The sequence below is a fragment of the Lepus europaeus genome, chromosome 15 (assembly GCF_033115175.1).
Source record: "Lepus europaeus isolate LE1 chromosome 15, mLepTim1.pri, whole genome shotgun sequence".
NCBI lineage: Eukaryota > Metazoa > Chordata > Mammalia > Lagomorpha > Leporidae > Lepus > Lepus europaeus.
Window position 1 is genome coordinate 58,641,018 of NC_084841.1, and position 13,307 is coordinate 58,654,324.

The 13,307-nt window shown below is 44.2% G+C and overlaps 1 protein-coding gene across 1 annotated transcript in view; it reads left to right on the forward strand.

Annotated features, from left to right (window-relative positions):
* The first annotated feature begins 439 nt into the window (after positions 1–439).
* Positions 440–13,307, forward strand: part of TNPO1 (transportin 1) — a 93,167-nt gene continuing 80,299 nt past the window's right edge. Inside the window, exon 1 of the mRNA XM_062212230.1 lies at positions 440–548. Coding sequence (XP_062068214.1) covers positions 534–548 — 15 coding nt within the window. The 5' untranslated portion in view covers positions 440–533. The remainder of the gene's footprint in view (positions 549–13,307) is intronic.

Below are 13,307 nucleotides of genomic sequence, written 5' to 3' on the forward strand. Positions count from 1 at the left end.
CCGTTCCGTGTCACACACACAGGAGACGCTCCGCTGCCTTCGCTAAGGCACATCTCATTTCGAGCCGACAGCGCGGGGCCGCCGAACCTCCGAGGCCCAGCTCGCACGAAGCAGGCAGCCGTCCGCCCTCGTCTCCCTCGCCGAGCCACGTCTGCGTCCACCGGGGCCCCCGGCCCCTCAGCGCGCCGCGGACGGCTCGGCACGGCCTCGAGGCCGCCACACGGGCCGGCCATTGGCGCTCGCCGCCCCACCGCACCCTCGGGCAGCGGCTGCGCCCGCGAGCCGCCGGCGGCCGAGCCCGCTCCGAAGGCCCAGGCCCCGCGGGCCCCGCCGGCCCCGGCCGCGGGCTTCCCAGCCCCGCCGCCGTTGCCAAGGCGACCGCCGCCGAACGTTCCCGCGGCGGGCCCCGCCCCCCGGCCAATCGGACCGGCGCTCGCCCGAGCCCAGATTCTCTTTGTTCCGCAGCCATTTCAGGCCCCGGACGGGAGGCAGCGCCGCTTCGGCAGAAGGCCCGAGCGCCGGAGGCCTCTGGGATGGTGTGGGACCGGGTAGGTGGCGTTAAGGATTCGCGGCCCGAGGCGAGAGGGGCGGGAGCCCAGGCAGGGAGTTCCGAAGCCGCCCGCCGCGGCGTGAAGAGGGGCGCCGGGCTCCCCCGTCCTCCCGGTGCCCGCCCGGCGGTTTGGAGCCCGGCGGCGGCGCGGTTCTGAGCCCAACAGCTGCCCGCCCAGGCGTCCTGCGGGGCCCGGAGTAGCGGCCAGGCGGCTCGCTGGGGCGTCCGAGGTCGCGGCCTGGAGCCCGTCGGGGGCGGCGGGAAGGGAAGGGGGCGTTTGCCCCTGCCTGCGGAGCCGCGGCGTCGGAGGGCTCGCGGGTGCGGCCCCCAGAAAGGCCGCTTCCCGCCGGTTCTCGGCGCAGCCGGGCGCTGGCGGGCGTGGGCCGGCCTTTGTCCCGCCGCGGCGCCCCTGCGCGGCGTCCCGGGGCTGCGGCTCCTTTCCGGGGCGCCCCCGGGGGCCTCCCGACTTGTTGACGTCGTGTCTGTCCCCGATCGGGGTTTGCGCCTTTTGCACTTGTGCGTCCCAGCCGTCCACGCAGCTGGGGACAGCTGCCGGGGAGGCGCCAGCCGCCGCCATCAAACTTTTGCGGACGGCTTCCTTCCTTTAAATGAACTGGATTGTGCAAAAATTGCTTACGGCTTCAGTCCCTTATCCTAATCACTAACCAGTTTGGTCCATAAGCAGATAGAAATGTCGGAGTTTGAAGTTGGAAACTATCCACAAATTGATTTTGACAGTTGTATTAAGAAGCTTAGTAAGAGCCCTGCTTGGACACAGTGGTGACTCCACGATGAGTGCATCAGTGGTTCTTAATTTTTATTTTTATTTTAATCCTAAAGAAAAGATACATTTTAAGCGCGAGACGTATGTTGTGGTGGGTATTTGGAAGTGTAAGGTTGTAAAATGGCTGTGCTGACTGCCCAGAGTTCCAGCTGGATTTTAGATTTCCCTATTGTATCAAAGCTTTCAAATCAGAGTGGTGAAGAGCTTATATTTAGTGTGAAACGGGGGAGGATCCGATTTGCGGGAAAGGCTTCTGTCTTGCACTTTGACCTTACCCTGCACCCTAGTCATTCCTAAAGAATGGCTGCTCCAAGTTGAAAACTTGGGATTGCAGAAACAAAGTAAGTATTGGTTTGAAGGTGCCGAATTCTTTTTACTCCCTGGCATACACAAAGCATAAAGGCATAGTGGTTTGGCTGTATGGTCTTTTCACTTCGTGTCATGTAATGGGGACCCAGTGAAGTGCCCATTTTCTTTTTCCTAAAAGTTCCGGCATTGGCCTTGGTGTGGTTACATCTTCATCCTACTCAGGAGCTGTTAAGTTCCTCCCTGTGAGATATCTGGGAAAACCTTTTCTTGTGTGTTTCCACCTGTACTCCCCAATCGTTTATATTACTAGTATGTACCTTGAATAAGATTTTTGTAAAAGTGTGAGGATTCTGGTTGTAAATTTTCTCAGTACCAGCACTTGTTACTGCATTTGTTATTTTTGTGACTGTGGTTTTTCACTTATGTAACATTAAGACCATCACAGGAACTGGTTTTCTAAGTGCTGAAAATGAACCGCATTGAAATGCAAATGTCCTATGTTTAGAAGGATTTCTTGCATTTTCATCTTGTTGGATTCCTCACACACTTTAAGAAATCTGGTTCTAAAGGAAGCTAAAGCAAGTAACATGTGTAATGAAATAAATTTAGCAAAAATAAATCTCAGAGGAGAGCACAGCAATAAGTGGATGTTATTTTTGTTTGCCAGCGCATAAATTATGAATATTTCTTCCTGCGATTGATATTTGAGTACATGTTAGTGCCAAAAAAGATCTGGTTCCTCCAAAAACAGTTTGGTTTACCAGCAAAAGGGTGAGAAAGCTGAATCCGAGTGATTGAGGTTTTCAAAAACAGTGGGGAACAGTGTCATCTTCAAACAAGAAGGATCAAAACCAGTGACATTTCCCTGGAGCTTGACAATCTGAGGTGGTCCTGTTCTGCTGCTGAGTGTTGGCAGGTGAGGGGATTGTCTGTGTTGTGGAAGGGCTGAACTTCACATGGTAACTGATGGGTCTTCTGGTGGGTTTAGTGCAGGAGAAGTTGCTCCAAGACCCCCGTCTAGGTAGGATTCTTTGCAGTACTGGTGGTTGGTACAGTGTCAGACTGTTAAGAGTTCCAGAATCACAATGGCAAAATGAGATACTGAAAGAGGAAATGGGAATGCAGGTTTGTCTTGGAATTTTCTGGAATAGATAGAACCCATACAAGAATGGTAGCTATATTTTTTTTCCAAAAAGGCACTCACTCAATGGCAGAGCAAATATTTGAATACTGAAAGAAGAAACTAGTATAAAGATTGCAAGATTTGGATTATTATTTGCATTTTTAATGGTTAAGTTTTTGTAACTAAGCAAAATGTTTCAGTGTAGTGTGGAGGTTAGGAACAGGGGCTCTGAAACCAGACTGCTTGGGTTCAAGGTTAGACACTTTGAGTAATTGTCTGTGTGACCCTGGGCAAGTCATTTAATCTCACTGTGCCTCAATTTAAAAATTAAATAAAAATAAAAAGAGGGGGCCGACGTGTGGCACAGTGAGGTCAGCCGCTGCTTGCAACACCAGCACCCCATACGGGTGTGTCACTTGCGTCCCAGCCGTTCTGCATCCAGTGCAGCTCCCTGCTAACGGGCTTGGAAAACAGCGGAACATGGCCCAGGTGCTTGGGCCTCTGCTCCCTTGTGGGAGACCAGATGGAGTTCCCAACTTCTGCCTGGTCCAGCCCCAGATGTTGCAGCCATTTGGGGAGTGAATCAGTGGATGGAAGATCTCTCATCCTCTTTCTCTGTCTCTCCCCCTCTCTCTGGTGCTCTGCTTTTCAAATACATCTTTAATTTTTTTTTTTTTTTTTAATTTGAGAGACAGAGACAGACACAGATCTTCCAATGCTGTTCCCCTCCCCCCCCCCCCGCCCCACCCCAATATGTCTACGGTGGCTGAGGCTAGGCCCGGCCCAAACCAGAAGCTGGGATCGCAGTTTGCGTCTCCCATATGGATGGCAGGGACCCAACTACTTGAACCATCACCGACTGCCTCTCAGTGTATGCACTAGAAGGAAGCCGAGACCAGCACCCTGTCACTCTGATATGAGATGCAGGCATCCTAAGCAGCACCTTAACTGCAGCACCAAGCATCCACCCCCGTAAAATAATAAAAATCATCAAGAGCAAGACTGTGTAGTAGCTACTATTATCTCTTTGGTGTGTTTCCTTCCAGTATTTTTTCAGTTTATTGCAGTTGAAACTTTACTATGTGAATAAATTTGTATTTTTCATCTAGGACCTAAGCATTTTTTAATGCTATTAAATTACTGGTATTTTTAAACAACTGTATGCTATTCATATGAATATCTCAAATTAAACAAATGTTTTGTGCAGTTGTAAGACACACTGTAGTGAACTTTTTTTTTTTTTTAAAGATTTATTTGTTTATTTGAAAGATAGAGTTACGTGGTGGTGGGAAGGGCAGAGGTCTTCCATCCCAAATCACCCCAACACCCAGAGCTGGGACAGGCTACCGCCAAGAGCTTCATCTGGGTCTCCCACATGGGTGCAGGAGCCCAGGCACTTGGGCCATCTTCTGCTTTCCCAGGTGCATTAGCAGGGAGCTGGATTGGAACTAGAGTGCCAGGACTTGAATCGCTGCACATTTGGGATTCAGTGTTGCAGGTAGCAGCTTAACCCACTGTGCCACCATGTGGTCCCCTTTAGTGAACTTATTTATGCATGAAACAGTGATACTGATTTAGATTATTTCCATAAAATAGTGTCCCCAAAGTGAAAATATGTGAACATCCAAAGCTCATGTTCCAATATTGCCAAATTGCTTTTACTTAAGGAAATGTAATGATAATCTTAACATTAATTGAGACCACCCGTATTTATTGCCCCTATTGCTTGAGATAGGAGGGAAGAGAGAGTGAATTAACATGTTTTCCTTGTAATGAGCCTAGGTGTATTTGGAGGCATTTAGCATACATTGTTATTTTTAGTTATAGTATTCTCATTTGTTATCTTAGCCCTGTGTTATACATGGAAGTTATTTCCTTGTTACTGATAGGAGAAGGAAATGTAGATAAGTACTTTGCCCAAGGGCTCCGTGTTTAAGCTTGAATCTAAATCAAGATCTGCTTGATTACAAAGCTCATGCTCTTTTTTTTTTTTTTTTTAAGATTGATTTATTTGAAAGGCAGTGTGAGAGAAGGAGAGACAGAGATCTTCCACCTGCTGGTTCCACAACAGTCAGGGCTGCCCGAGGCCAAAGTCAGGAGCTAGGAACTCCATGCAGGTCTTCCGTATGGGTGCAACTACTTGGGCCATCTTCTTCCGCTGCGATTCCTGGCACATTGATATGAGATGATGGCCTCACAAACAGCAACTTAACCCACTGTGCCACAGTGCTGGCCCCTTGTGTTTTTTTTATTTGTACACTTTTGAGTAATATATATATTCAGATTGTTAACTGTTAGTAATTAACTATGGATCATAGATCACATTATTAAGATAATTAAACTAAGTTGGAAATAATGAATGTATAAGTTGTAAAGTTAAATCAGATGAGGCTTAACTTTCCACATATATTTTAGAAAAGGAAAAAAATGCTTACCTTCGTAATATGTAATTTGTAATATATAAACTAAGTTCTAAATGAATGCAGCAAATGTTTGTGGTACAACATTCTTTGTAACAATCTCAACAAATGGGGGAAGAAAATCAAAGCAATCCATCAAATTTGATAAATATGGAGGCTAAGAGATGTAAAAATGCCCATTAAATAATTGTGTTAAAAAATACACATAGTAAACCCCTGATAAAGTAAGCAGAAGTCCTAATGGGGACATGAGCAAAAAAGAAAAAAAAAAAAAAAAAAGATGTTCCAGATAAAATAAAATTACCCACAAGGTGTAGAAGGATAATTTTTATACTGAAAATTAAAGCAAAAAAATACATTTGAGTTGCATTTTGCAATTGACTCATGCACTAGTGAAATAGTTACCAGTGGAGTCCCTTTGTCCTTGGCATAAATTCCTACCGTAGATTATAAGGTTGATTCCAGAAAGGACAAGATTTATTGTTTTTGTCTTTACTAAGGAAGGGTTCAGGGAAGAAAAGTGTTTTAGCAAATCATGGATGTACTAAATAAATGGTTAGGAATAGGTGTTATCCCCCCAGATTTTAAAGAAATGAACATAAAATTGTAGGACCATTGATTAATTATGTTGCCATTAAACATTATGTTTATGGGCCTGGTGTTGTGGTGCAGTGGGTAAAGCTGCCACCTGGGACACCAGCATCCCACACAGGCACCGGTTCAAGTCCCGGCTGCTCTACTTCTGATCCAGCTGCCTGCTAATGACTTGGGAAAGGCAGTGGAAGGTGGCCTGGTGCTTGGGTCCCTGCACACACATGGGAGACCTGGAAGAAGCTCCTGACTCCTAGCTTTGGGCTAGCCACTCCAGTGCAGCCATTGTGAACCAGTAGAAGGAAGATATTTCTCTCTCTCTGTGTCTCTGTCTCTTCCTTGCTCTGTGTAACTCTGCCTTTCAAATAAAATAAATCCTTTTTTAAATTTATTATATTTAATTAAATAGAATGTTAGTAGTTTACTTTGTGTGGAGAATAGGGAACAATTTGAAAACCATAAGGAAGATGGCAAGGGGCTGGTGTTTGGCACCACTTGGAACATCCGTGTCCCGTCTTGGAAAGCTTAGATTTGAGTCCCACTTAGCTTCTGATCCCACCTCCTGCTAATGCATCCTCGGAGGCATCAGCTGATGGCTCAAGTACTTGAGTCCCTGCCCCCCAACATGGGAGACCTGGATTGAGTTCCTGGCTTCTGGTTTTGGCCTGGTCCAGCCCCAGCTGGGATTCCAGGTGTTTGAGGAGTGAACCAACAAATGGAAGATCTCTGTCTCTCTCTTTCCTTCCATTTAAAAAAAAAAAAGAAAGTAAATAAATAAATAGTTTTTAAATTCTTTTTCTTTTTTAAAAAAATTTATTTATTTATTTGAAAATCACAGTTACAGAGAGAAGGAGGGAGACAGAATGATCTTCCATTTTCTGTTTCACTCCCCAAATGGCTACAATGGCCAGGGCTGGGCCAGGCCAAAACCAGGAGTCTGGAGCTTTTTCCAGGTCTCCCACATGGGTGGCAGGGGCCCAAGTGATTGGACCATTTTTCATGCTTTTCCCAGGCCATTAGCAGGGAGCTGGATCAGCGTGACGCCTGCGCCATAAGGGATGCCAGCACTGCAAGCAGCATCTTTACCCGTTTCACCACAGCTGGCCCTGGGTTTTTGTTATTTTGTTTGTTTTTAATGGCAAGTCATAAAGGACTCTGCCATTTATTGTGCTGTATTATCCCTTGTCCTTTACAAACTGGGGAGGGGGGGAGTGAGTGGGTGGGTGGTAAACAAGTGAATACAATAAATGTGGTCAACAGCATTTGTGAGATTAAATCATTGCAGGCACCAGGAGGATTGGTACGAGATTCCTTGAAGAGAACGGGAACAGCCAGGGCATTTTGGGCAGTGGGGACCGCATTCCCGTGAGAGTGCCAACCAAGATAAAGACCCACAGTGTTCTTGGAACTCTTAAGTAGTTCAAGGATCCCAGGGGAGAATAGGGATCCACAAAACTTTTCTGTAAAGGGCCATATAATAAATATTTTCCTGCTTTGTAGACCAAACCAAGCCTATCATGTGGTGCAAAAGCAGACCGACAGTCAGGAAGCTAAGCGTGTGGCCAGATTGGACCTGGGGCCTGAGTTAGACAGCCTCTTACATGGAGTAAGGAAGAGGTAACCTGAGCCATTTGTGGCTGGAGCTTGCATCATTGAAAGATTTGAAACAAGGAGTTTACAACATTGATTTGTATGAATTAAGAGCAGAATGAAAAAGATTTTAACTACTGTAAATCAATAAGAACAGGGAAGATTTCCTTTTTAAAATGGGCACATTCACAGAAGAGGAAATGTTGCTAGCCAGTAAACATAAAAAATGCTCTACCTCACCAGTAGAAAATGCGAAGTGAAGCAGAGGATTTTTTTTAAACCTGTCACACTGGCAGGAGTGAAAAGGGTTTGCCAGTATGTATTGACAGGGTTGTAGGGAAACTCATACATTGACTCAGTGAGTACACGCATTCCAGTTTTAAGGTCAAACCACTTTGACCCAGCTGTTTCTGTTTGTTGGAGAAGCACATGGGGTACCCAAAGAGGCTCCAGTTGCCCAGGTCACCTTTTATCTCTTGCACTCCATTCATAAAAGAGTCTGCTCACTCTCACTCACTCTCTGTTTTGCTTAACTGTCCCCAACTCTTCATATCCTCCTACTGTGCCCTCTGGAATTTACTGTCCATCTTTCACAAAATCCAATCTGAACCTGTTTTAAACATTCCCTTTTCCTTTCTTGCTCTAATGGAAACCTGACTGTACAGTTGTGCGTGCTTTGTTTTGATTTTTTTGTTTGTTTGTTTATTTTCTCATTGCTCTCCTTGCTAGTGTTTATTGAGGTGGGAAAAGGGTGTGCCATTAGTCTCTTTTGTGCTTTCAGATTATTATTTTTTATTTTTGCTAAAAATCCTCAGTTTGGGGTTCTGTCATAAAGGCTCACATACCTATCTCCCATACCACCTTGCTTTGTATTGAAATTGACAAGAATGAAAATGACTGAGCTTCCAGTCCCTTGATCTCTCATTTCCTAGACCCCTCTTCCCCTCTACCCTCCCTCAGCCACCCCTCCCATTCCCCGTGCTTACTCTGTGACCCCTGCTTCCAGTTTTTGCCGTTCACTCCTGGTGACTCAACCCCAGCCGTCTTCTGACCCCAGTGGAATTTCTAATCCATTCATCAGTTACTGTTCCCCTGCCACTTACTCCCTTGATGTTTTCACTGCCTTTCACTCTGCTTAAATTCTATGGTTAATCATTTTGACCACTTCTGTGGATCTTCTTCCTTGCTTTTGCTTGTTTGGCAGAGCCTGAGTCCTGATTAAACCAACTCTGCTTTTTTCGCACTTTTCCTGTATATAAGCGAATGTAGCCAGAAAAAAGCACACAACTACATATGACCATGAGCCTCAAGTGGAGCTTTAATGCTGCCTGGTGGTTACATTGTATTTTCCTAGTCTGCTCATTCTCCTGCTCTTATAAATGATTATTTCTTACCTTCTTTTCCTCAAACCACCCATATCCATTTTCCCATCTTCACTTTCAATTCATAGCTTTGCCAAGAAAATTGAAGCTCCCACTGGCCCATGTACCTACCAGCATCTGTGTCAGTACGTGCTGTCTCCTGCTGCTTATCTTAGATTAATTAGTCATGTTCTATGTGCTTTTCTGTTATATCACATCTCTCATCTACTCTAGGAGATTGCTTCTACTTCTGTCTCTCCAATTCTCCATGGTCTCACCTTTCATTGCCCTCTTAATGTGACAGCCCTGGTCCAGCCTTTTTTAGTTGTTTTCTATTTACACTCTATAATCTCATTCAATCTTAGGGCTTTAAGTACCCTCTGAAGCCAGCAATGCCCAAATTTAGATCTTTAGCTTCTTTCTCTAATGCCAATCACATACTCTAAATCATTAATGTGAAATAATAGACATCAAGCTCAACATGTCCAGAACTAAACTCCCAAATTTCTTCCTCAGTGGCTCCCTACCCATAGACGTCCCCACTTCTGTTATTGACAGCTCCATCCTTCTGTGGCTCAGGCCAAAATCCTGGAGTTATTCTTGATTAGACTTCTTTTACTCTTCAAATCTGTTCTTTCAGGACAGTGTATTTTCTGTATCATCTGAATACAGCCCAAATCCTGTCATAGCTCCCACTCACTACCACCACCCTGTTGTAAGCCACTATCATCATATTCTGTTGAGTTACTGAAATAGGTTATCACTGTCTTCCTCCTCTGCCGTAACCTCTCCCAACTGTATTTTCTTAATATGGTAGACAGAGTAAGCCTTTTACAAATGATGACTGTTCTTGTCACTTCTCCATGCAAAGTCATGCAATGGCTCCTGGTGTGGTCTGAATGTATGTTTTCTCCCAGAGCTCATATGTATGATTAATTGCAGGTTTAATGAGATTTTTGCTACCTTGTCTGAGAATAGGAGCAAAAGAAGAGACAGGGAAATCTATGTTCTTGAGGAGAAGCCATGTTCTTGAGGAGCATCGTATCTGAACAAGGGAAGGGAGTGCAGGGGGAGAGGGGTCGGAGACAGATTATATTTTGAGGGTATTTTGACATCACTGACTGATGACTTGGATGTGGGATATGAGAGAAGTCAAGGTGACCTCTTAGTATTTTGGCCTGAACAACTGGGGGTGGGGGATGCTATTGGAGCATATCTGAATGGCATAGAGAAGGGAATCAAGACTTTGGTTTTAGCCAGCAAAGTGTGAGATGCTTGTTGAGCGAAGGGGTGGATGTACCTGTAAGAAGTTGGAGTCTCGAGTCTGGCATTTAGTGGATAAAGAAAAGAAGGAGGCTTCTGGTACTTAGGGGTAGGGGAGCCAGCAAAGGAGCTTGACAACGAGCAGCCAGTGAGATAAAAGGAAAACCAGGGAGAGGTGGTGCCACGACCAAGAGGTGAACGAAGGGTCACCTGTGTTGAGCTCTGTGAAAAGGTTAAGATGAGGCCAAGTGGCCTGGCTGCATTGGCAACAAGGATGGCTGCCTCAACAAAGTGGACGCAGTGACTGTGGGCAACTTTAAAGATGTTTCTGTGAATGCAGAGGAGTGGAGAAGGTGAGTAGCAATGAACAGAACAAACACTAGTGTGTTAAGATGACATTTAAAATTATTTTTAAGCTTATGGACAAATTACGAGAATAGTTCAGGGAACTCACATATACACTTTACCTGTCTTCACCATTTTTCACATTTGCTGTAATTGTTACTTCCCCCACTCCTCTGTTTTTTGGTTTGGATCATTTCAAAGTAGGCTGCAGAAATCTTTGCCCTTAACCCTTAACATTTTAATGTGTATACTGTAAGAGCCAGGATATCCTCTTGGGAAACCACATACAGTTAGTAAATTCAGGAAATTTAGTCTCTTACAGCCCATATTTATTTATTTATTTTGACAGGCAGAGTGGACAGTAAGAGAGAGAGACAGAGAGAAAGGTCTTCGTTTGCCATTGGTTCACCCTCCAATGGCCACCACGGCCGGCGCACTGTGCTGATCCGAAGGCAGGAGCCAGGTGCTTATCCTGGTCTCCCATGGGGTGCAGGGCCCAAGAACTTGGGCCATCCTCCACTGCACTCCTGGGCCACAGCAGAGAGCTGGCCTGGAAGAGGGGCAACCGGGACAGAATCCGGCGCCCCAACCGGGACTAGAACCTGGTGTGCCGGCGCCGCAGGCAGAGGATTAGCCTGTTGAGCCGCGGCGCCGGCCACAGCCCATATTATAATTTGTCTGGTGTCTCAGTATCATCGTTTATAGTATTTTTTTCCCCACCAGTACAAGATTCAGTCAAGGGTTTTATTTTACATTTAGTTGTCCTTTTTAAATAGAGGAGTATGTTTGTGTGTGTGAAGATAAGACTTTGTAATTTTATCCTCAAACAACCTCTTTAATAATATATACTGTTAATTGTCTCATCTTATAGACCATAGTTAATTATTTTTTCCATGACTAATAAGTGGCGGAGCCAGAGGAACTACAGGTTGAGCATTCTTAAATGCTGTCTGATTATAGTATCTCCAGGTAATGCATGGAAAAATCTAAAAGTCCATATTTCAAGCGAACAGATGAGTCACATACATAGAGTAGAGGCGATTCTCATATCAAAAGAAAATATTTAAATTTGTAGTCCTGTAGTAAAGCTATCTTCATAATGGTAGGTAAGTTTCACAGGTTTCCCTGGTAAGCATTAGGGACAGAAAGAAGAAAAGTGAAGATATTTAAACTTTATACGTAAAAGTTACTAGACTACCTAAATGATATGTTTTCATAGTTATTGGTACTGATTGTCTAGGAAGATAGAATAAATGACTTAGATTAATTCTTTTGTGGCAGGATTGAGTTGTCAGTATATGGACATGGTCTAAAGAGTTACGATCTGTGTTTCAAAACGTTGTTCCAGCTCATAAAATGCCACTTGTCAAACCTTTATTAGAAAATGTTGAGAGACTTGATTTAGGAAAAGAGCATTAAAGACTGAACCATTGAAAGCATAGGTGTTCCAGAACGGGAATTGGGTTGCTCCATTGGATTTTGGGTTCATAATGGTTTTTGGTCACACTGTGTTGAGGGGTAATGAGTAAAGATAGAAAACCAAGGTCTGGTGAAAACCTGTCTGTAACATTTTCAACCTAAAGTTGTTCTTAGTACTGAATGGGACTTCTGTGATAAGTGATTAAAGCTGACACTATTGTGCCCTTTAACTGGAGGCCAAGTTTTTGCCAAAGGAATCAAGTAACATGTAGCTGTCACTCAGGTAACTCAGTAGTCCCTGAACTGCCTTGAACAATGAATGGAGTTGAATGCAAGTTTCCCTGGAGGCTAGGAGGAGCTTAAAGAAGTTGAACAGCAGGTATAAAGAAAGAAGACTGGGTTGGTTTGTGCAGTGTAATTGGTTATTTATAGTCAACTGTTTCATGTCTAGAAGCTGAAGGAAACCTGGGCTCTAACTGCTTTATAGGTGAGGAAATACAGGAATATTAGTGATTTGTACAAGATTGTCCAGTTAGCTCTGCTTAAGTGCAGCGAACTGAGACTAGGGTGCTAGATCCTTGATGTCCCGCCCTTTTTTCTGTTACTTGACTCTTCTGGCACAGATGATTTAAGATCCCTTAGGTGGGAGGCAGTTTGTCTTCAGCCCCATGAAGCTACACTGGGCTTGTTATCTCCAGACAGGCTGTGGTTTGAGTCCCAGCATCACTGTCATATCCCCCAGCACCATCCTTTCCTTGGCCTGACATCCCTACCTGCATAAGTGAAGGTTCAAACAGTAGGAGGACTGAAAGGTGGGAGATGACTCAGAGTCCTGTTTTAGTGTGGACGGCAAGCCCGGAATCAAGAGTGGAGTGGGACTTCAGATTTAATGTAGGAATTTGGTGGAGAGACTTGTGCCAGTAAAGAAATAAAAGGATGAGACATAAAAAACAAAAGGGCTCTGTTCAGAGCTCTGGTTTTATTTTAACCTTACTTTCTAGGGCTACAGGCATGTGTTTTAGTGTTGATACTTGCTGTTCAAATACACAACAGGCAATTTTTATTTGTAAAACAGAATATACACATTCCCCTCCAGTGTGATTCTAGTGGGGTTTAAGTTGCTCAGCAGCCAGAGGAAGATTATAATTTCAGATAAAATTATCATTTTCCAAATCTGGCAAATACAAACATCTCAAATGATTTTGAGTCAAGTTCATTCAGTGCCTAGCCACATATTGAACTATTGAATTTAATAATTTAAATTAATTTCATAACTTAAGAAATCTCAGGAATGTTCTAGTTCATCCTTATTTCAGACCTTCCTGTTATTGGATTTGTTACCTTCAGCTGTATAATCCTAACATATAAATGTTTGTATATTGGTTTAATATGTGAAGTTCCTTTCTTCCAAAATATGCCCGGTACTCTTTTTTTTTTTTCAGTTATTTGTAGGATTTGATACTCTATTTACTTATTTATTTATTTTTAAACATTTATTTTATTTATTTAAAAGACAGAGTTACAGAGAGAGGTAGAGACAGAGAGAGGTCTT